Source organism: Sapajus apella, unplaced genomic scaffold (assembly GCF_009761245.1).
Source record: "Sapajus apella isolate SASKATOON/1434 unplaced genomic scaffold, GSC_monkey_1.0 scaffold2, whole genome shotgun sequence".
NCBI classification, from domain to species: domain Eukaryota; kingdom Metazoa; phylum Chordata; class Mammalia; order Primates; family Cebidae; genus Sapajus; species Sapajus apella.
In genome coordinates, this window is record NW_022436942.1 from 19,562,580 (window position 1) to 19,584,997 (window position 22,418).

The 22,418-nt window shown below is 53.9% G+C and overlaps 1 protein-coding gene across 1 annotated transcript in view; it reads right to left on the reverse strand.

The window, feature by feature from the left end:
* Positions 1-22,029, reverse strand: part of LRP1 (LDL receptor related protein 1) — an 86,081-nt gene extending 64,052 nt beyond the window's left edge. Inside the window, exons 1-6 of the mRNA XM_032290007.1 lie at positions 21,406-22,029; positions 12,485-12,607; positions 9,601-9,738; positions 7,002-7,121; positions 5,392-5,520; positions 5,002-5,265 (exon numbers count right to left, since the gene is read on the reverse strand). Coding sequence (XP_032145898.1) covers positions 5,002-5,265; positions 5,392-5,520; positions 7,002-7,121; positions 9,601-9,738; positions 12,485-12,607; positions 21,406-21,472 — 841 coding nt within the window. The 5' untranslated portion in view covers positions 21,473-22,029. The remainder of the gene's footprint in view (positions 1-5,001; positions 5,266-5,391; positions 5,521-7,001; positions 7,122-9,600; positions 9,739-12,484; positions 12,608-21,405) is intronic.
* Positions 22,030-22,418: the final 389 nt, after the last annotated feature.

The window sequence follows — 22,418 nt, forward strand, 5'->3', positions numbered from 1 at the left end:
AAGGAAGATTGCCCTATTAGAAGGAAGCTTTGGCCAGGCGTGGTGGCTCACATGTGTAATCCCAGCACTTTGGGAGGCTGAGGCAGGCAGATCACCGGAGGTCAGGAGTTTGAGACCAGCCTAGCCAACATGGTAAAACCCTATCTCTACTAAAAAAAGGTACAAAAATTAGCTGGGCATGGTGGCGGGCACCTGTAATCCCAGCTACTTGGGAGGCTGAGACAGGAGAATAGCTGGAACCCAGGAGGCAGAGGTTGCAGTGAGCCGAGATGGCACCACTGCACTCCAACCTGGGCAACAAGAGAGAGACTCTGTCAAGAAAAAAAAAAAAAAGGAAGTTTTCCTGTTACAGGCTCCATAGGCCTCTGGAGCTTTTTTGATCATGGCCTCTTCACTTGACCACAAATACCATAAGGGCAGGGCGCTGCCTTTTGTCTCTGTCCCCGGCGCCTGACACACATGTATTGATCTGTTGAACAAATATTTATTGAATACTGAGTCCTCACTCTTGTTCTAGAGCTGGGACTTCATTTTCCCCCCTCTTCTACTGCCAGGATCCTCCCTCTCTGGCCTTGGGACACTCCAAGGCAGTGGGAGAGGACAGTCTGTCTGGTAATCCCACCCAGGGATCTCCCCCGGGGGCTGGGGAGATGGCGGAGAGTCTGAGGACTTCGAAGGTGGGAAGGAGACCTCGTGGTGAGCCTGGCAGAAGCTCTGCTAAACGACATGGCTTCATGCTCCTTATTTCCTGCTGGGTCCCAACTTTGGCTCTTCCTCCTTCCACCAGCCAGTCTGGAGCTTAGCCGTGCTGTGTCACCTCTTTCCCCTGGGCTCCCTTCCCGCTCCTGCCTGTCATTCCAGCCTGAGGTTACGTCCTGCTACCTTCCCCTGCCTGGCTCAGGTCCCCAAGAGGCATTTCGACCTAGATCCCAGGGATGACGCCTGGATTCTGCTCAGCCCATCTTCGGGTCTTCCTTGTATTGAGCAATCCTTGCCGGGCTCTAAAATACATCTCTTGCTTAAGTTACTTCCTCTGGCTTGAAAACAGTGAGGGGAGTGCTGAGAGCAGGCTGGGTGAAAAGGCAACTTCAAGGAGACAGCGGGGGAGGAGAGGACAGGGCTGGATCTGGGCCGGGAGACACAGGGCTGGCCCTGGCCAGGAGAGAGGAGGAGCAAGAGTGAGCTGTTAAACGATTAAGAAACAGAACAGGAATGGGAAGCAAAAGTGCCAGGATGCAGGGGGCCCAAGGCCAAAAAGGGTGGCTAGAGCTACCCCCTCGCAAACAGCCTGGCATCCAGTGGGTCAGAAAGGCCAAGGAAGGGCATGGTTAGCTTTCACATATGAAGTCTGGAAGTGCTCTGCAGGCGAGGGTGGGAGGCTGAGAGGGCCTGGGGGTGCCCAGCACACTGGGGAGATAGCACCCCTTCCAGCGGCAGCAGCCAGTTCATCACAGACTCAGAGGGGCTGCTGTCTGCCCCTTCTTTGCCTCCCCTCTAGACAAATCACTACCCCATTTCCTGTTGTGATTTCAAAAACACACACACTAAAAAAATAAATAAAAGAAAGAGAGAGGAAGGAAAAAGTGAAGTTGGCCAGCTGGACCTGGGGACCCATTTCGCAACCTTGCTGCCTGCAGCGTAGGGAGACTTTGCTGGGCTCCCTGGCCACCTCCTTCTTCCCCATGCAGCATGGTGCAGGGAGGGAAACCCTGAGACCCCTGAGGGCCCCTCCAGACCATCCTTTCACACACAGTCCAAACTCCTGAGTGACTTCAGCAAACCGATTTCCTTCAAGGCCTCCATTTACAACACACACGTTCCCAGGGCCCCACTCCTGCACTCTGCCTCATTCTTTCTACAGTGGCAGCATCCTCCAAGCTGAAGGGAATACAGACCAGAGGAGCTCAGCTTAGAAAAGGCAGGGCTGGGCTGGGCTGGGGTCGGTAGACTGCACCACCCAGCCATGTCCAGGGACAGCCTGGTAGAAGGCTGGATGTAGCTGGAGGTTCCCTGAGAGACCGGTCAGAGGTGAGGGTGAGAGTGTGCAGGCTGGTTCCTGGCTCAGGGACTACTGGGCCTGTTGATTCCCCCGGGCCTCAATTTCCAGGACTTTAGTCTTTTGTGTATCACTTCCAAAATGTCTGCCATGGTTATGTACAGCTTGTGCTACTGTTTATTACCAGTTATTTCAATTAACTCACTTTGCTTATTTCACTGCATCCTGAACAACTGATCAAGGAACAGATTCAAAGTGCTAGTTATAGGAGTTTCCTAATGCATATCAAATAGAAACGTAACTATAACAGATTAACAAAAAAAAAAAAAAAAAGCTTGTCCAGGTATCACCTAGAATCAAATCAATGGATAGCCCTTTGGGAAAGCAGTAGTGAAAACCAGGCTGCTCTTGGGGCTGGCCAAGGGTCTTCCCTTCTCTTCTGGCTATCACCATTGAGTTCTCCAGTCTTGGAATTGGAGCCTCATAGACCTCCCCAAACCACTGGGCCAGTGGCAACGGGGAGGGTGGGCCCTGGGAGGTCATCTCAGGTGGGAGGAAAAGAGATGACCCACCCCAATCCAGGGGGATGATACTGGGCCTGGGGCAGGAGGGTCGGCAGCCCTGGTCTCGTTGAGAAGAATGTGCACACACTGCGGGGTCTCGGAGGGGCTCAGGGGCTCTCAGGACTCCACCGGAGGTCTGACTCACATGGCCCAGGACCCATGTAAACCAGGCTCACTTCCTGGCCTCCTTCCTTCTTTCTATTCTACTTCTGCTTCCAGAGCTTTCTCTGGGGCAGGCTCCCCCTTCTGCCTGCACCAGCGGGCTGGCCTCGCTGGCTTGAACACCCCTCACTTGTCAAACTCCTCACTCTGTGTGCACCCCTCCTGCATGAGGCTCAGCACCAGGGGTCCAACAGGGGTCACAGTCACAGCATAGAATGGGAGGTTTGCAGGGAGGGCTACCCCAGAGGGCAGAGTGAAAACAGGAGAAAGCTGCAGCCTTTCTTCTTCATCCTCCTTGGGGAGCTAATTACAGGCCAGGAGCCACTGTGCAGGTGAGTTCCTGGGACCAGCCATCCCACACACCAGGGCAGGCCAGTCGGCGTCTCCTGGGGAGGGGGATGACCAGGGAACAGGGTGGAGGGGAGGGGACCAGGGGAGAGACACCAACATCCTCAGCTCGGGACCCATAATTAGTTTGTGGGAGAGAGCAAAACAACCATCTTCAGGGTGACAGCCAGACATCCAGGCGGCAGGGGTGTGGAGCAGGGCGACGGCAGGGAGGAAGGGACAGAAGCTGGGACAAGAGAAACCCACTCATTTACCCCACAAGCATTTCCCTTTGGACTCTTCTAGCCTCCTGGACTCTGCCCCTGAGGGGCCCAATGAGTCTCGAAGACTGGGAGGCAAGGCAAATCTGTTTGCCAAGGGAGGGATACCAGCTTCTCTTGGGGAGGAAGTCAGATAAGGAAACCAGCCCAGAGTAGAAATTGAGAAGGTTCCCTCCAGGGCACCCCACAGCCAGCTACCTACGGCCCACTGTGTGGCACTGATGCAGGGCCGGGGAGGGAACTGATGGGCTGTCTGCCCAGACAGGCCTGTTGAGTAGGGTAGTGGACAAGGAACAGGGATAGGGCAGCTGCATAAGGTCTAGCGCCAATCCCACCGTATCGCTCACAGGGTTTTCTGAGCTGCCCACTCATCAAGAGCTCAGTCAACCAGGCATGCTAGCCCCCAGCCCAGCACCCCAAGGAGGACACATGTCTGATCACAGGTGAGCTGTGGACACCAACAGCCCAAGGACGCTAGCAGGAATGCTCTGGAGGAGCCAGAGGCCGCAATGTGAACCTCATGCTGAGGCCACAGAGAGTGAGGCTCCCAGGAGAACCCCTGCTCTCCACCATCCCGGGGAGGCCCCTTTCTCTCTCCCGGAATGAAACCCTTGTAACCTCCTGGGATCTTTGTTTTCATCACAAGAGCCAAATAAAGAAACCTGAAGATCTTCCTGAGAGGCCCAAGGCTCACAATCCTCAACTTCAAAGCGTGCTGTTCTTTACCACTGGCTTTCACTCCAGTTAATCTGATCTGGACAGACAAACTCAAACCCATTATGCAGATTAGGAAGCCAAGGCAGAGATGGGAATTCTGGTTTACTAAAGGTCACAGATCAAGTTATTCTCTCTCAGGGGGTCAGCTCAACCGCAGGCCAGATTCTTCCTCTCAGCTCTGTGGTGCATTTAGTTGGAAATGTGATGCTGCCAAATGTTGACTTTACTAAGGCTGCTGGTGTAACAGCATCTGAGATGGGCAGGGCTGTTCCCAGCAGTGGGTCTACACCCAACTATGCTCACACCCCTTCCTGTGACACCCCTTCTTCCACAACTAGGACAGCAAAGTGTCGCCTAGGGAGCAGCCTGAATGGAAGCATCCAGGAAATTCTAAAATGCTCATGTGGCTCAGGCTCCTCTCCCAGTCTCATTCACTGCCACAAAGCCACACAGAAATAACCTCAGGACTGCCCTCCCCGATGGCAGCAGAGAGTCCACTGGCAGTGACCCCCTGGGGAAACCATGGCCCATGGCGACAGAGCAGCTGGGCCCTGGCTTCTCCACCTTCAGCCGCAGCCTAACAAGGCGCCTTAGGCTTCTGCTCCTTCTTTCCCTAGCCTTGGCTCCCCCTGCACCGGAAAGTCCCTCTAAGGTCTAGTCCACACCCCCCTCTCAGAGAAGGGACAGTCCCTGGTTTCTGGAGATTGACCAGTCATTGCCCCCTCAGCCCTAGGCCAGAAATGCAGGAGCCATCCAGACTCTTGCTCAGGGAGCAGGGAGGAAGCATGGCAATGGCTCTGTCCCTGCCTCAAACATGCATCATTGTATCCAGCCTCCTGCTTCTCCTGCCCCAGACAGGAGCCATCCTAACTCTCTGCCTCTGCTGCAGACAGGATCCACCTTACCCGTCTCCCCTGCCCTCCCCGGCCCTCCGAGCTGAGAGCAGGTGACTCACGGTGCAGACTGAGGGAGATGTTGATGGTGTGCTCATCCACAAAGCCCTTTAGGCCAGGCATGCGGGCACACTTGAGCTGCGTCTGGGCAGCACTGTCTCCGACATGCACCCAGCATACGGTCTCGTTGACGTAGTTGAAGTCCATGGCTGTGGTCTGCCGCGTGCTCGTAGGTGTGATGGTAGACACCTGGGCCCCACTCAGGTATGTAGCCAAGATGTTCTGGGAGTTGGCTATCAACAGCACAGGGGGCCGGTCTACTGGCTCTGGGGATGTGGAAGAGAAGAGTCAGTGCAGCTGGGGCTCTAGGGCCACCTCTCAGGCCACCACCCATCACAGAAGAGCACTGAGAGGGCTTAGTTAGCACTGTGGCCATAGGCAACCCCACCCACCATTCTTGGCCTTGCAGGATCGGTTATCCGGCTGCAGCAGATAGCCTTCGACACAGCCACACGTGAAGGAGCCGTCTGTGTTGGTGCATAGCTGACTGCAGGTGCCGTACACTGAGCACTCATCAAAATCTGCCAGGGAAAGGACAAGAATGTGGTCATTTCCAGTGTGACAAGGGCAGAGAAGTGAGTGCCCATCAGACATGACCAATGTGTCCATCCTTATAGCTACCTTGAAGGACAGTTTGGCAGAATCTATTACAGTATGAAATGTGCAAACCTTATCACCCAGCAAGTCTGGTCTTGGAATCCGCTCTAAGGAAACGCATATGCACATGTCATTTATTCATGCAGGGAAGATTATTGAGTCCCTACTATGGGGCAAGTGCCAGGGGTACATCAGTGAACCTTAAAATAGACCCACCTTCCTGTCCTCATGAAACTTATATTCAGATAATAAATGAAATATAGTTACTATAACAAATGAAACAAAGTATATGTTAGAGGTGCTAGTGCAATGGAACAGGGAAAGAGAATGCAGATGGCAGGGGTGTGATTTTAGAGGGGTCTGGGGGACAGCTTCACTGAGAAGGTGGCATTTGTGCAAAGACCCAAGAGAGGCAAATTTAAAACAGAAAAGTTTGCATTGCTTGTAGCAGCGAAAAATTAGGAACATCTTACTCATCAAGAAGGAGGTGGCCAGGTAAACTCTGGTAAAAGTCATATATCACAGTGGCTTCTAAAAGAATGATGTACATCTTTATATACTAACACAGGAAAAAAAAATGTGGAACATACTGATGAGTGAAAAACATTGAAAACGATACATACGGTAAAGTATCATTATGTGAAAAAGTGCACACACGGCTGGGCACAGTGGCTCATGCCTGAAATCCCAGCACTTTCGGAGACTGAGGAGGGCGGATCACCTGAGGTCAGGAGTTCGAGACCAGCCTGACCAACATGGTGAAACCCCATCTCTAATAAAAATATGAAATTACCCGGAGTGGTGGCACATGCCTGTAATTCCAGCTACTTGGGAGGCTGAGGCAGGAGAATTGCTTGAACCCAGGAGGCGGAGGTTGCAGTGAGCCGAGATCGCACCAGCCTGGGCAACAAGAGTGAAACTTCGTCTCAAAACACACACACACACACACACACACACACGCACGCACACACACACACACACACACACACACACACACACACGAGCAGTACTTCCAATTAGATTTTTCTGTGAATATGCACAGACAAATGCAAAAAAGGGGTCTGAAAGAGAGAGAGCAAGCTGATAATAGAGTTGAACTCCAGGGAGAAGGGAAAGGGAACATAATTGAGGGAAATTTGTCAAAGGGGACTTTGGTTTTATCTGTTAATGCTTTAATTTTTTACAACAGAAAAATTTACATAAAAGCTATAATTTTAAGGTGAATTTTTAAAAGTGGTGGAAGTGAATGGTTAGGGCTCACAGTCATGCCCTGGAGTGGTGGTGCCCCCTCCCTTGCACCTTCGTTCTAGTTTCCCTTATTCCAGCCAGGCCCCCTGCCCCTCTCTGCCCACCTCACCGGGCCGCTGGCACACACACGTGCACACAGGCACATGCACTCACATACCTTTACAGGTCTTGCCGTCTGCCTGAAGCTGAAAGCTGCTGTTGCAGTAGCAGGTGGGCCCATCGAGTGTGGGGACGCAATGGTGCTGGCAGCCCAGACGAGAACAGTTGCCTCGGAGCTCTGTATGGGGGCAGGAGAAGCACACATTCAGGCTGCCAGACGTGGAAGCCGCACACAGGCCACAACCTTCCCTCAACCCCAGTCAACCTTCAGAAACCACTTTTTTTTTTTTTTTTTTGAGATGGAGTTTCACTCTTGTTGTCCAATCTGGAGTGCAATGGCACAATCTCGTCTCACTGTAAGCTCCGCCTCCCAGGTTCAAGGGATTCTCCTTCCTCAGCCTCCCAGGTAGCTGAATTACAGGCATGTGCCACCATGCCTGGCTAATTTTTTTGTATTTTTAGTAAACATGGGGTTTCACCATGTTAACCAGGTTGGTCTTGAACTCCTGACCTCAGGTGATTTACCTGCCTTGGCCTCCCAAAGCGCTGGGATTACAGGAGTGAGCCACCAGGCCTGGCCCAGAAACCACTTCTAAGGGCTGCAGTGTCAGAGATGGAAGGGGTCTTAGGAAGCATCTACCATATTTCACAAGTAAGGAAACTGAAGCCTAGAGAGGCTATAAGACAAGCCCAAGGTCACACAGCCAGTGATAGCTTAGAACCCACATGTCCCTGTTCTGGCTGCTCTGGACTACTTCTGTCCCCATGGAGAGGGGTTCTGATACTTTGTTGGGGTCAACAGGAAGAGGGACTGGTGAGTCTTATCCCTTTCATATGCCTCTCGTTTGCACTGCCTGGGGATTACAATGTTAGTTTCAGCTGAGCCTGAAGAGTGGGCATGGAATCGTGTCTGTCCCCACAGGATCCCAGCTCTGGCCTGGAAGCACCCCTTTAACCCATCCTCAGAAGCCTAGAGGCCTCAGAGAGAAAGGCCTAAGGCCCAGGTAGAGGACAGGAAGGAGGAGCAAAACTGGTTCCCTCTGGATTCTTTTCTAATCTTTCTCCTGCCATTGACCCACTTCCACAGGGGAGACAGAAGGGAATGAGACAGGAGGGGGGAGAGGTGGGAGAGCAGTTGCCCCCCCAGACCAGCGACCCAGTTAATGGCCTTGCGTGGGGCCAGGCGGCCTGGCCACAAAGACCCCTTTGTCCAGCGGCCTCACACCCTGGCTTCCCCCTCCACCCCCACCTAGGAGAGAGAGCCGCCCAAGATGCTAAGATGTTTAGAGGCACTAAGCCTGCCAGGAAGAGTTGGGATGGGGGGCCAGGCCCTCAGATATTCTTTCTCCTCCCCACTTCCACCCAAGAGCCCATATGTGCTGCCTGCCCAGCCTAACTCCACACAGAGGGGAAATATCATTTCCTCTGGAAAACCTAGAAAAGAGAATCTTTTCTGGGTATAGAGTGAGGGGATAAGGAGGCCAGTTTCTGTAACATCAGAGAAGGAAGTTCAGACCTGAGGTTTCTGAGGTTTTGTGTTGTTTTAGAGACCATAAAGGTACTCAAAGGGAAGCAAGCTTGAACATGCACCACCCGATGAGAAGGGGTATGCATGGTCATTTAAGTCAGCCGTGGACCCGCATTCTGCATCCCGTCCCAGGAGCTTCAGATGAAAACATGCAAAATCAGCCAAAGGAAGGGAGAAAAATCTTCCACAAACTCCCTTGCTCCAACCTCCCTGCTCCTAGTGAACAGGATCCAGACGAGTCCCCTCCACAGGCAGATGTTTTCTCGGGCACACAGCACAGGACACTGCCCCCACATCAAGCACAGCCCCTCCCCTTGGGCCACGCTCATGGCCTCTCAAAGCCAGCCTCTTGCTGCGGGCCCAGACCCCAAGGACAAGCGAAGGGAGACGTCACTATTCCCTGACATGCAGACCTGAGGCTCTGCCTCCCGCTACACGACTCCTCAAATTGCCCACGCTGTGACCTGGACTCTCCATGGCCCACAGAGGCTTCAGGGGAATGACTGCACAGCCGGTGACAGGGCCGCAGGCCGGAAGCCGTCTGATTTATCATCCTGACGTTCCCACCTCCGCCTGGATGGCTTTCCTCTCAACCAGCTCAGACAGTCCAGGCTGTCAGAGAGGGGGGGACCAAGGCAGCTTCAGGGCCCCCCAAAGACCTGCAGCTCCTGGGGGGTGCCTTCTAGGGCAACTGTAGGGGCGGCAGGTGGACTGGACTAGATCACTAAGCTTTAGTCAAAGCACCTCTGCTCCTCTCTGTGGTCACACTCAGGCTTCATACAGAAAGCCTTTAAAAGAAAGCATCATACTATTTTTAAAAAGTATGAACACACTGATCTCTCATCTCACAGAAGAAAAACTGCGACCTGCAAGAGGTAGTGACTAGTCCAAGAACATACAGTCAGAGGGAAGGGCCCAGGCTAGGGCCCACGGCTGTGGCCCGCAGGGCCGTCTGACCATGCTCCAAGCCCAAGGGGCCCATCAATTTCATCCACTCTCTGAAGACAAATCTAGGCGAGGGACCAGGACAAGGCCTCACCCCCACTGAAGGTGCCAGGACAGTCCTTGGAAAGTGGGCTGACAACATGCTGCATCCACACAGGACAGGAGAGAGTAGAAAAGTCCTTACCTCGGCAGTGGGGTCCCTCATCCGAGCCGTCCACGCAGTCCTGGACCCCATTGCAGAGTCGGGACATGGGAACACACACCTCAGTACCCAGGCAGTTATGCTCATTCGGCTGGCATCGCTGGGCCTTACTCTGCGGACCTGAGGGCAGACAGAAGCATGGGCATGAACAAGCTGGCTATGGTGGCTGTCTGGCCAGCTGTTCACTGGGGGTGAGGGGAAATGAATTAAAACTGGGGTTTCAGATCTCAGGAGGTCTCAGGGCTGGTTAGACTCTTCCACCTGGAACTCTCCTACGACACTCCCCACAGTAGCCACACACCTGCAGTCAAACAGGTGGAGGTAGAAACTAGGCCTTCAGCAGAGTCCACCCCCTAAGTGACCCATGCCTATGAACACCAATGCCTCAATATTCTATGCTCAGGAGACAGGCTGAGGACAGCCTGGTTTCTGATGATAACTGAGGTCAGTAAAAGGTTTTGATGAAGCCAGGAGTGATGGCTCACACCTGTAATCCTAGCACTTCGCGAGGCTGAGGCAGGCAGATCACTTGATGTCAGGAGTTCGAGACAAGCCTGGCCAACATGGTAAAACCCCATCTCTACTAAAAATGTAAAAAATTAGCCAGGCATGGTGGCATGCACCTGCAGTCCCAGCTACTCGAGAGGCTGAGGCACGAAAATTGCTTGAGCCCAGGAGGCAGAAGTTGCAGTGAGCTGAGATTGCACCACTGCACTCCAGCCTGGGCAACAGAGCGAGACTGTCTCCGAACAAACAAAAAACGGTTTTGATGAGCTGAGAGAATCAGAGTCCATGGCAGAGAAACTCAAATGATAAAACTCTTTCTCATGGCTCCCAGCTTGCAGAACCTGGGCCAAGAGTGGTGCCAAATCGTCTAGATCTTCACTGTCCAATTCATAGCCCAGCCATATGTGGCCATCAAGCACTTGAAAGGCAGCAAGTTCAAGCTGCAAATATAAAATGTACACTGGATTTTGATGACTTAATACCTGAAAATGCAAAAGATCTCTAATGATTTTATATGAATATACTGTACTAAAGTGATACTATTTTGGATCCATTGGATAAAATATTCAAATTAATTTCATCTGTTCATTTTAACCTTTTTTATGTGGCTACTAGAAAATTACAAAACAGCACATGTGGTTTGTTCGATTCTACTGAACAGCACTATTCTAAGCTTCCAACCCCAAAGCAACAGGCCTGATAGAAGGATTGGGGAAAAATCAAAGGTTGTGGTCTGGCCAGGCATGGTAGCTCACGCCTATAGCCCAGAACTCTGGGTAGCTGGGGCAGCAGGATCACTTGAGGTCAGGAGTTTGAGACCAGCCAAGGCAACATAGTGAGACTCCATCTCTGAAAAAATAAGGTTGTGGCCAACTGGTGATTCCCTGGAACTTCCTTTGTTGCTCAAGAGGATGAATGAGATAGACAGACCACTGTCCATTGGCCCCCAAGCCTGGACATTGTGTGTGAGTGACAGTGTCTACAACCCATGTGTGCCTGGGCAGGAGTCTGCTCAGACGACTGGGCGTGTGGCTGTAGAGCATTTAGCGGTGTGTAGTGAGAGTGCATCTGTGTGTCTCTCTGTATGCTGGTGCTTCTGGCCTCAGTATGTGAGTTTCCATGTCCTTTTGTGAATCAGTCTGGGTTTGTGTGTGTCTGGGGACATCTGTTTGAGTATAGGGTGTGTTTCTGCATCCACATTTGAGTGTGACTCTGTGTTATTGTGAGAATGTGTTTGTGTCTGGGTGAGAGGTGGGCACATCAGTGCCAGGTGGGTCTGTGTGTGATATTACAGGTCCAGGAGGGTGTATAAACGTGAACAGAGTGGTAATGCATATAAGGTGAAGTTTACAACAAACTGAAAGAAGAATGAACAAAAAGAGCCAGATCTGGCCCTTCTGCATGACTTTCTTTATTTCTAATACCCAAGCATCAGGGTCAGAAGTATGGGGGTGCAGGTGGCATCAGACAAGAAGAGACTCTAGGCTCTTGGAAGCACACTGCCATAGATGCACTCACTTAATGCCCTGGCCCCTGTCCTCCAGGGCAGAGCGTAGGGGTGAGGCAGAGTCCACTAGTGGCTCCCTTTCCAGCCCTAAAATTACCCCTGATAATTATGGGTAGGGGTGTGGGGAGAGGACGCCAGATGGGACTGGAGCAGGATAAGGCCCACGAGAGGGAACAGAGACAGACCTAGGAATCCAGGGTCATTTTGACCCTGGCCCAGATTAACCAAGCAGGGGAAAGGCTGAAGGTGGGGCCCCCAGGATCATGCCAGCTACCAAGGACTCTGGGGTCCCACCAACAAGTTCTCCACCTCCCCTTGGCAGGGCAAAAGCTGGGTGGGGACCTTTCTCCCAGTTAAAACAGCTGCCTCCGATTACACCACTTACTGGGGGCAGGGGAAGGCGGGGGTGGCGGGAAAAGCACAGGGGTGCGGCTTCTGGTACAGGGCTGAGCAAGTGCCAGTGGCCTCTGGCCTGGGAAGCCAAAGGACGGAAGATGATCTGAGGATCTGACAAGATCTGAGGCTACTCATCAAGGGTCAGGAAAGCTGAGAGGTGGAATGAGGAAGAGCTGGAAGGAAAGGGAGGCCAGGCCTTCTATAAGGCTCCAGCCTGGAGAACACCATCTTGGGGTGCAGCACCTGAGGGATAAGGCTGAGGTGCCATTTCTAAGCCCAACAGGCACCATGCCAAGCACTTTGAAGAGGGGTAAAGGACAGTTTTAGCTGTGTCATGGACAAATACAATCACTGAGCAAGGTCCACACCAGGCTAGAGATCAGCTGTCCCAACACCTGCCAAAGGAAGAGGGATACATCAAGGGTTTGGGGAAAATGATCCAGAAAAAGTACTTACAAATCTCGGGGGCTTCGTCAGATCCATCTGGGCAGTCCCGCTCACCATCACACCGCCAGCCCTTTGAGATACAGGTGATTTGATCTCTGCAGGCAAACTGCTTGGGGCTGCAAGTCTTAGGGGCTAGGGGCAAGGAAAGAAAAGGGGGTATAAATGAAGGATGGAGGCCAATTGTGTGGCCCTAAAGTTCCCTAGGACTCCTTCTCCTTCCCTAGCATCAGTCTCCATCTGGTCCAGGCCCTGAGTCACGGTCTATATGCCTGGAGGTGTCAGGGGGTGGCTTTGGGTAGTTCCTAGACACTGTGTACCTGTGGCGGGGGTAGGGGGAGGATCCAGAAGCACATTTTACTGCACCCCTCCAAGTCCCCTAGGCTACCTGTCTCTAGGAGTCAGGGTCAAAGCCTTTGCTATTCTTGGTTACTCTGATCAGACACCAGCACCCCCTGGCTTTGATGACAGAGTGATGGAGAAGGGGGGTGCATTTAGGCCTTTGACGTGCTTTCTCTTTATCTTCCTCTAACTCCCACTAGAGGCCCAGAGCTGCTTCTCTGCTTCTGCTTCTCTGCCTCTGGGACACTCCTTGTCCCCAACCCATCACCCCATCCTTCCTAATCCTTAATCGCTAAGCCCCCAGATGGGAGCTGTGGGGAGGGATGCCCTTAGTACACATAGTAGTAGCGTGGAGACGGTTTTAGCAGAGGCAGGGGAAGGCAAGGCTGGGCAGGAACGGGCAGGATGGAGAGCCCTGCTTCCATCTCCATTCCCTATTTTTTTTTTTTTTTTGAGATGGGGTCTTACTCTGTCCCCTAGGCTAGAGTGCAGTGGCACAATCTCAGCTCACTGCAACCTCCACCTCCTGGGCTCAAGTGATTTCTCCTGCCTCTGCCTCCCCAGTGGCTGGAACTACAGGCACGCATTACCACATCCAGCTAATTTTTCTATTTTTAGTAGAGACAGGGTTTCGCCATGTTGGCCATGCTAGTCTTGAACTCCTGACCTCAGGTGATCCACCTTCCTCGGCCTCTTCATTCTCTAAAGACACAACCTACTTTGGTTAGAACTCAGAGGGTCTTTCAGTAGCATCCTTAGAAGTAAGAGGCACCTAAAGATTGCTCAAGATGACAGAATGGGGAGCGGAGGCAGGGGGATGGCTGAAATGAACTCTAGGAACTGGTTTCAGCCAGTCATCCTAGTTAGTTACTATATGCAGGACCTCTTGGCCCTACCCTCTCATCCCCACCAGGCTTCTTCCATTCCTACCCCATTCTCTTCCCGCATCCCCCAAGGAGGAATTAAGGATAGTGACAACTAACTCTTATTGTGGGCTCAGTATGTGCCAGGAACTGTGGTAAAGCAGTTTTTTTCCATGTATGATCTTATTTAATCCCCTCCACAGTATGACAAAGTGGAGACAACTAATAGCAACATTTCACAGATGAGGAAATTGAGCCAGGTGACTTGCCCAGGGTCAAATAGCTGGCAAGTGACAAGACCAGGACTCAAACCAGCTCAGCTGACTCCAAGCTCTAAACCAGTGAAATCCACATCAGTCCTCCCATTCCCACTCTTCCTAACCTCTATCACCACATCCTCCCCGGGAGGAACAGTCCCCCACTCCTTCTCCCCCACCCAAGGCTGGGCTCCCAGCCTCCCGGCCTTTCGTGCCTTTTCCTCAGCCTGTGTCATTGCATTTCTATTCTGCTGGCACACACTGGAGGCCAGATCTATGCCAGGCACTGCACTAGGCATCAGGGTGCCAAGGAGGGTGAGATGACCCTCTGCCTGCTGCAGGAGCCACAGTCTCCTGAGAAGACAGCTGTACCCAACCAATGCAAATGCAGGGCAGAGACAGAAGTATAAGGAAATGTGGTGGGGGTTGGGGGGGCTCTTAGAAGGGAGGGAGTCTGATGGGGGCCATACTGAGATGTCCTCCCTCCTAACCCTCTTCGCTGGCAGAGGGGACAGCACTCAGGCCCCTGGCCAAAATGACCAAGTTCAGGAAACACATCAAGGATGGCCTAGCCAGGCTCCCCCCTCGGACCCCCTCCCCTGGCCCCCACCCTGAGCCTGGAATAAAGGCCCCTTGAGGAGGTGGATAATGCTGAGTTCATTGCCCCACTGGGCCAGCTGTGAGGTCTTCCCGGGAAACACAGCCCGCCAGCCTAGTTAGCATGCCGGAGAACCGTCAGCTTCCCCTGACCAGCCGTGGCAGGCTGAGGGGGAAGAGGGGGGCTGGAATGGGACTCTGAGGCAGATGGGATGTTTGGAGCCCAGAAACAAACCCCCATGCCACCCACAGGCCCCAATGTACTTCTTCCCTCCCCCACCTGGGACTTGGTCCATGCCCTGCTCCTCCCAGGGGCAAAGCGCCCAGCCACAGCCTGAGGTCACCAGGTGGTTGCCTAACCTCCCCTCCATTCCACATCCCAGCCATGGTGCCCCCTCCTTTAGCCTTCACTGAGTCCCCCCCGCTGTCCCCCACCCCCATTTTTGGCCTGAACTCCACAGAGGAAACAGCAGCTGGCAAACTCCAAAAGCTGGAATGAGAGAGATTCACAAACCAGATGTGCTCTTGCAGGGAGGGGATGGGGGATGGGGCAAGTGAAAGGAAGAGGAGGGCCCAGGCCCCTACCCCACTGCAGCATGGGGGGAGGGGGCCACATCTCCCAAGGGCCTGGCCAGCACAAGGATTGCAGAGAGATACGTGAAAGAACTTCCTTCCTGTCAGGGCTGGTGGAAAAGGCCCCAGAAATCTGGAGTGAGAAGGCTGAGGCCTGTCTTTGATTTCCTTCAGGGGGAGAGGGAAGAAAGAAACAAATAACCTACTTTGGGGCAGTTTACACAGCCAAGGGAAGCCTCACTCAGAGCTGGGAGGGAGCTGCGGTGGGGGTGGGGTAGGAGACTTATAATCTGCTTAGAGGCAAAGCCAACCCCACTCCCCTAGCAGAGCCTTCTGTGTCTGAATCCAGCACCCAGAAAACCCACCTTTGTGGTCCTGCAGTTTGGATGAGGGAACAACAGTGCCTTAAAGTCAGAAGCATCTAAGATCTTCCCGGCTTCCTGGCCCACATGAGAACCCTGTCTCCCTGACTGATAGGAGCTAATCTTTTTCACCGTGCAAAGCTCCGGTACTGATTGGAAACACGGTACCTATTAACTCACTTAGATCCTACAACCCTGTGAGGTGGGGGACAGAGTGACCAGCAACTGAGCAGATGGTTTCCTCATTGACCATGGATGGAGCCAGGTTAAGAAGGGAAACTGATCAGGCGCGGTGGCTCCCACCTGTAGCTCTAGCACTTTGGGAGGTGAAGGCAGAGGTGGGTGGATCACTTGAGGTCAGGAGCTCGAGATCAGCCCGGGCAACACGGTGAAAAATTACCAGGAAATTAGTACAAAATTTGTACAAAAATTTGTACTAAAAATACAAAAATTAGCAGGAGGCGGAGGTTGCAGGGAACAGAGATCACGCCACTGCACTCCAGCCTGGGTGATGGGGCAGGACTGTCTCAAAAAACAAAAACAAAAAAAAACCCCAAAAAAACAAGGAAGAGAAATTGCAGGGAGAACGTTGTCATTCTCTGGCCCTGAGAGTGGAGAGAAGGATTGTAAGGGGTGGCCTTCAGGGCTCCTCAGAGAGAAGGGAAGAGCACAGAGGAGACAGAGAGGAAGAAGAATGGGACAGAAGTGGATGGGTGGGAGAAGGAGGAGAGAACTAGAGAGGAAGGAGAGAGAGCGAGGTTGCAGGAAGAACACCAGGACACAGGGGCTGTCTGTTCTCGGCTTTGCCTGAAGATGAATGTGACTGCCATGCTAACTTGGCCAACACCCTGCCCCACAACCCCCAAACCCAGGCACCCAGCCCAGCCATGGCCTCCAGGGCCACCAAGCTGGAGCCAGGGCAGGAGGTGTAGAGTTGGGTGTGCGTCCAGACACAACACAGACCCCACTGCCCTGCTTGAGCCTTGGCTGTCATCCTCTGTCCCATTCTGGGCCCTTGGGGGTGGGGTGGGGCAGCGGGGTGAGAATGCCTGGCCAGAGAGGGTGACAGGGAAGGCCAACCCTGAAGGAGTCTTCTCCAGAGGAGGGGAACACATCCTTTGATACCCTTTGAGGGAGCGAGGGCGAGGAGGAGAGCTAAGACCTTAGAGGTGCTGCTTAAAGGACAAGGAGACTCAGGGACTGCAAAAGCTTGACAGGGACCTTGGGGCCCTTTTTAGGAGTGGACACAGCAGGAGAGATAGGCTCTCATCTGAGGTAGGTGAGGTGGGGGTTTCTAAAGGGAACCACATGATATAGCTAAGGGAACAGAGTTGGGGGAGGATGCCTGATGGGGGTGAGGGGGCAGAGCCAGCAGGAATCTGAATGTTCAACCCTGTGTGGGTGGGGCAGCAAGGGCTTCCCAAACCCAAATGGAGAGGTTTTCATTGAATTTTATGTATTTTGGGTGTTGCCCGGTGGCTCCTTCCCGAGGCTCAGTGAGGCTCAGACACATTTTTGTCATTCCTGAGTCTGGGCCTCTGCTTTGCGGCCTGGACAGACAGACAGACAGGGTGGCTTGGACAGCCAGGGGAGGGAAAGGGTCTCTCCCCTTCCATTCTGAGTCAATATTGACGCAGCAGGACATTAGCCTGACCGGCGACCTCGCCCACCAGCTTTTCCTTTCCCCACAAATAAAAGCCAGACCCCCAGAAGGCCTCCAGAGGTCACCATATCACTCACCCGGCATTTCTAAGCCTCCCTCCTTCTCCCCCGACCCCAGTCGCACACACATGGCTTATGCTCACCAGAGTCAAAACTCCAAGCTCTTGACTCACTCCTTACATCTTTCTCCAGTTCTCGGGCTCCTGGTCAGGAGGAAGTTCTGCCACAAGTCTAACCTCCCTCCTTCCTTCTGAAACACCTCCTTTTTCCCTCTTAGCCCACAAATGGGATCAAGTTCCTTTCTTCCAGAAATATTCTCTCCAAAACCCACTCCCCAAATTAGTGGAGGGGGAAGAAGAAAGAGGAAGTGGGAGGAAAGTGGAGAGGAAACTTTCGCTGCCGAACTGGATGCGAGGTGTGGCCAGGAAGGGGGAAAATAGCCAAAAGGGAGAAGAGGGAGCTAGAGGGTAAATGGGGAAGCCCAGACTCTTGCTCCTAAGAAGCTTTTGGGATACCAAGAGACCTGGACGGGGGCAAATGAAGACAGTGACAGAGACACAGAAAGCAGGGCAGAGAATGTTACAGTGGTTCAGCAATGAGAGAGATGTACAGAGAGGCTGAGAGACAGGTTCTAAAAAGCCAAGACAGCGCACACTAATGATAGACAGAAAGAAAGACAGACAGGCAGAAAAGCCAAGAAGGGGGCTCAGCCCAGAGGTTGCCAAGGCGATGGCACAATTGTCCTGGGATGAACCCAGAGAATGACTGCCCCGCTGAGCCTAGCACAGGGTGGGAGCAAGATCTGTCCTAGCTTGGGGAGACAGAGTCTCGGCCCTAGCAGCACCTGACGCAAGGGAGACCCAGAACAGGGACCACCACCTCCCCTGGTGTCAAGAGGGTAGGAGGAAGGAAAACGGAGCTCTCCAGCCAGGGAAGCTAAGGCCTGGTAGAGGCTCTCATCTCCCCTGGGGGTGCAAGAGGGACAACTCTCCACACACACCCCTCACCTCTTTCCCAGGGAGGTTTATATTGGTGCCTGAGGCCATTGCACCGGAAACACTCCAAAGCCAACTGCTTCCTTCTCCAAACAATGCAGGATCCTGCTAACCAGGCTGAAATCTGGGACAGAAGGGGGAGGCTGGTTCTCCACCGCTCATACCCAGCACCACCAAGTCAGGGGCCTTCCCGCAGAACTATTCGACTGCTCCCCGTTGCCCCACGAGCAATGAGCCCACATCCAGAGCTGGAGGACCTGAAAGGTGGAGAGTCCAAGGGGTGAGGAGGACCCTGGGAAGAGAGTACTGGGAGGGAATAAACCTAGGCTTGGTGGTTCTGATGTGCGAGGGCTCAGGCTGCAGCAGGAGGAAAGAGAGTTAAGACTTGAGTGAGGAAGGGCTTCCCAAAAGGTAAGAAAAATGTTTTGAAGAGCGGGGGCATCCGGACAGGAACTGACTCTGGCCAGGACCCGGGCTGCAGTCCTTTGGGAGACTCGGTGATGGAAGGATGGTTGAGGGTAAAAATAATATATATATATGGTGAAAATGAAGAGAGGAGAGAACAAGATCGGAAGAAAAAGATGTCTAGTGAAGCAACCCTAAACATCAACATATCCCTCCAACCCCAAAATGAGTTTCTTACACATTCTTGCTTTAAAAGTCAGCAAGGTAAGAGGAGACATTTAGGATGTGAGTCTGATCCGGGAGAAAGGGGTTTGGAACTTTCTCCCAGGGATCCAGGACGCTAACACCGCAGCTCCATACCTCACGTCCACCGCACCTACTCTAGTAACTGGTAATCCGCCAGCTCAAGGGGGTGTGTGGACAAAGGTCAGGAGGGAGGGAGGGAGGAAGTCAGCCGTATTCTTGAGCCGTATCTATCTGGGGGGTGCCCTCCCCACTACAAAATGTTCCCCAATCTCAGCAGGGCCTCAGTAGTCCCTCTTCTCATTCTCCACCCCATCTTTCTCCAACCTCTCCAGCAGCAGGTACACTCAATTTTGTCACTAGTGGGGAGTGGCATTACTCCCCAAAGGGCAGGGACCCCAGGGGCAGTTTCAGGCATAGAAGATAAAGCAGAAGAGGTGAGAAAGTGCTTAGGATTGCGGCCCTGGAGAGAAAGCAGCAAGGCAGTGACAGCAGGAGGAAGGTTAGATACTAAGTCAGGTGAGCTAGGTCATCAATCTCTGGAAAGCAAACAAGAAAGTTCAGTGTTGATGGACCCAAGGCAGGAGGGCAGGGTTAGGGATAAGGCCCCCTAGGCTGCCTCTGGAGAGTCGAACTTGCATTTCTACGCAATTCCCCTTTCTCACCACCCCTACCCCAGAGTGGGGTGGAGCTGATTATTTATATTCCCACTCCCAAGGCAGGAATATTGGTGTGTGCTTGGGAGGGATCCCTTCCTGGGGCTTTGGATAGAGTTTGATCTGAGCTGGGGATACAGAGGGAGGGTTGGTAGACATTTTAAGAAAGGGTAGGGAGATAGTGAAGGGAGGCATGTCCAGTTTCTCGCTTCCAGTCACCCCCAGCTAACTTGGTGTGGCAAACAGAACCCCTTTAGGGCCCTCGGAGTGGCACTATCGGGTCCCTTCCTGATCTTCCCTGCTCTCCACAGAGACCCTCTTGCTTCTGCCTAACTCCAGCCACCCTCCTTCATCAGGCTCCTGATGGGTCTCTTTCTCTCTCAAAATTGTTTTGTATTCCTCCCAGAAGCGGCTGCAACCCCGATCTCCCTGCCTCAGTTTCCCTTCTCACCTCTCAGGGCTGAGAACAAGAGGAAAACACATGATAATGACAGGAGTCATGGGCGGGGGCTGACTGTGCAGCTGGTCTGGGGGATATTCAGGGCAAGACCCCTCTCCTCCTCCTGGGCAGATAACTGGGGTGGGGAGGAGGTCAGACTGTCCACAAGATGGCACAACCGAGGGCCACTAAATATGTTTTTTGGGGGCACAGCTACTTCCTGACCCTCTAACTCTCCTCCTCCAATTGAAGCAAGTTGGGGAGAGGGAGGAAGATAATCTGGTTTCAGAGAAAAACTTTCCCAATCCCAGTCTGGCAAGACAGAGGAGGGGGTGTATGATGGTACCGGGCCCAGTTCTGTCCTTGGATGAGAGGGCTAAGATGACGGGAAGGGATGAGATCCCACCCCTTCTCAAATCAGGGACCCAGCCCAGCCCAACCCCCATGACCCCAGCTGAAGTCTTAAAGCTTGGGCAAGACTTGAACCAGTGACTCACAAGAGAAAAAAAATAGCTGACAGGAAAAGGGGAGAGAGGCACCCCATTTCCCCAAAAAGACGCAGTTCTAGCCTAAGCCTAACTCTGCAATATACAAAGTGTGTATGAGATTTGGAGATGGGGGGGAGGCGCAGGGAATAAACACGTTTACTAAAGGACTGTGGGGGGCAAAGCCATAATCCCATCCAACCTCCAACTCTCCTTCCAATCCAAACTGTGATCAAGCTAGGAGTCAGGGAGAAGGCAGCCTCCCCCACCCTCCTACCCCAGCATTCCAGGCCATTCTCCAGTCCCCTTCCCCAAAGATGACATCTGACGTTTTTTCGTCTCAAAGCTCCCAGGAATTAAGAAGGAAAATTCAAAGTCACATAGTATGACGAGCTCCCCTTCTCTGTCCCTCAACACAGCCCTACCCCAGGCTACTGACAGAGGCCGGGAGAAGGGGAAGAGCCCACTTCAGAACCCAGGCCTCCAGCCGGGGCTCTGGGGCCCGATTCCACACCCAAGCAGGGGGCCCTCCCTCTCCCCACCCACAGCCTTCCTGGGCCTGCCTGCCCTCTGCCCAACAGGGTACCCCCGGCCCGGCTCCCCCTTCGAGCTTCAGAGGCCACTGCAAAACGCCCCCCCACCCCACCCCCGCCCCCTTTTGCAGCAGAACATTGCAAATCCGGATTCCTTCACAATTCAGATGGGGGGTGGGGGGTTGGAGGATGTAGGGGAGGTGGAGGCCCTCCCCGAGCAGAGATAGGAAAAGAAGGCCTCTCCTTCCCAGAAACAGAAAAAGGGGGAGTCCTCTTCCCTCTACCCAGGTCTCTGGTCTTTGTTTGTGCTGGGGGGGCCCCAGAAGCATCATTTGCCCAGGGCCCCCATCCCCCAAATCGGACCCCCATCCCCGCCCCCAGTCGGGCCGCTGCTGTGTCAGCTGGGCTGGGATAACAAAAGGCACCCCCTCCCGCGTCTCCCTTCCCCACTCGTACGCAGGAGTGGGGGGTGGGGAGAGGGTGCCCCCAGGGGTCCAGGGGGGACGCGGAATCTCACTCACCGTCGATAGCCGCCGCGACCAGAGCGGAGAGCAGGGGCAACAGCAGCAGCCACGGCGGGGTCAGCATGGTGTGGGCTGATGCAAGCAGCAACCCCTTCCCCTCTGGTCCTGCTACTTCTCGCCTTCACCCCCCAATTGGGGGGTCCCCCTTTTCCCCTCCTCCTTCTTTATTCTTATTCTTTCCTTCGGCAAAGCGCACCAGGGGCGTGGGTGAAGAGGTAGAGTTCCGAGCCCCTCGGGGAGGGCCTGCTGACGGAGGTGCGCCCCCTGCCCCCAAATCCAAACCCTTCACCTCCTCACCCCCCCCACTTCACTCCTCGTTGCTCTTTCCCCCCTCCCCGGGCTAAGCTCACCGCCCCATCTCGGAGCCGCCTCCGGCTGCAAAAATGCACAATTGGGAGGAGGCGGGGTGGGGGGGTGGGGGGCGTGGACCGGGTAGGGGAGCCTTTGGAGGGGGCTTGATGGAGCTCTGGGGGCTCCCCTCGTTTCCGCCTCCTCAGTGCATGGGCCTGGAGCTCGCACGGCTGTTCCCCGGACTGAAGTGCCGAGGGGGGGGCTGATGGGGGAGAGGGAGGGGACGCTTAGAGGAGGGAGGGAGGGAGGGAAGGGGCGGGGAAAGAAAAAAGGTTGGGGGGTAGAAAGAGCTACGCGGCAATCCAGTGAGTGCGCATGCGCATATTTGACGCGCTGCCCGGGGGAGGGGGACGCGGACCCGCGGCAGGGCTCGGAGTTCTGGAAAGCGGTCCGAGAGTAGGGGTCCCGGAGACTCGCTAGCTAGTTTGGGGCCTGGGGCGCCCTCTTCCCTGCCTGGGCCCTCCTCCCTGGCGCTCCGGAGGGCTGAAGGGGCCGAGGGTGGGATTGGGCTGTGGGCGGAGAGCTGAGCGGCTCCCCTTTGAAATTCGGTGTCATACTCTAGGATTTCAGGCTCCCTCTGTGGGCGTCCGGGACTCGGTGGTCTCGGTCGAGGCCCGATTTTCAAGGGGAACCCTGACGGTGACTCCCCTGCCCGGGGC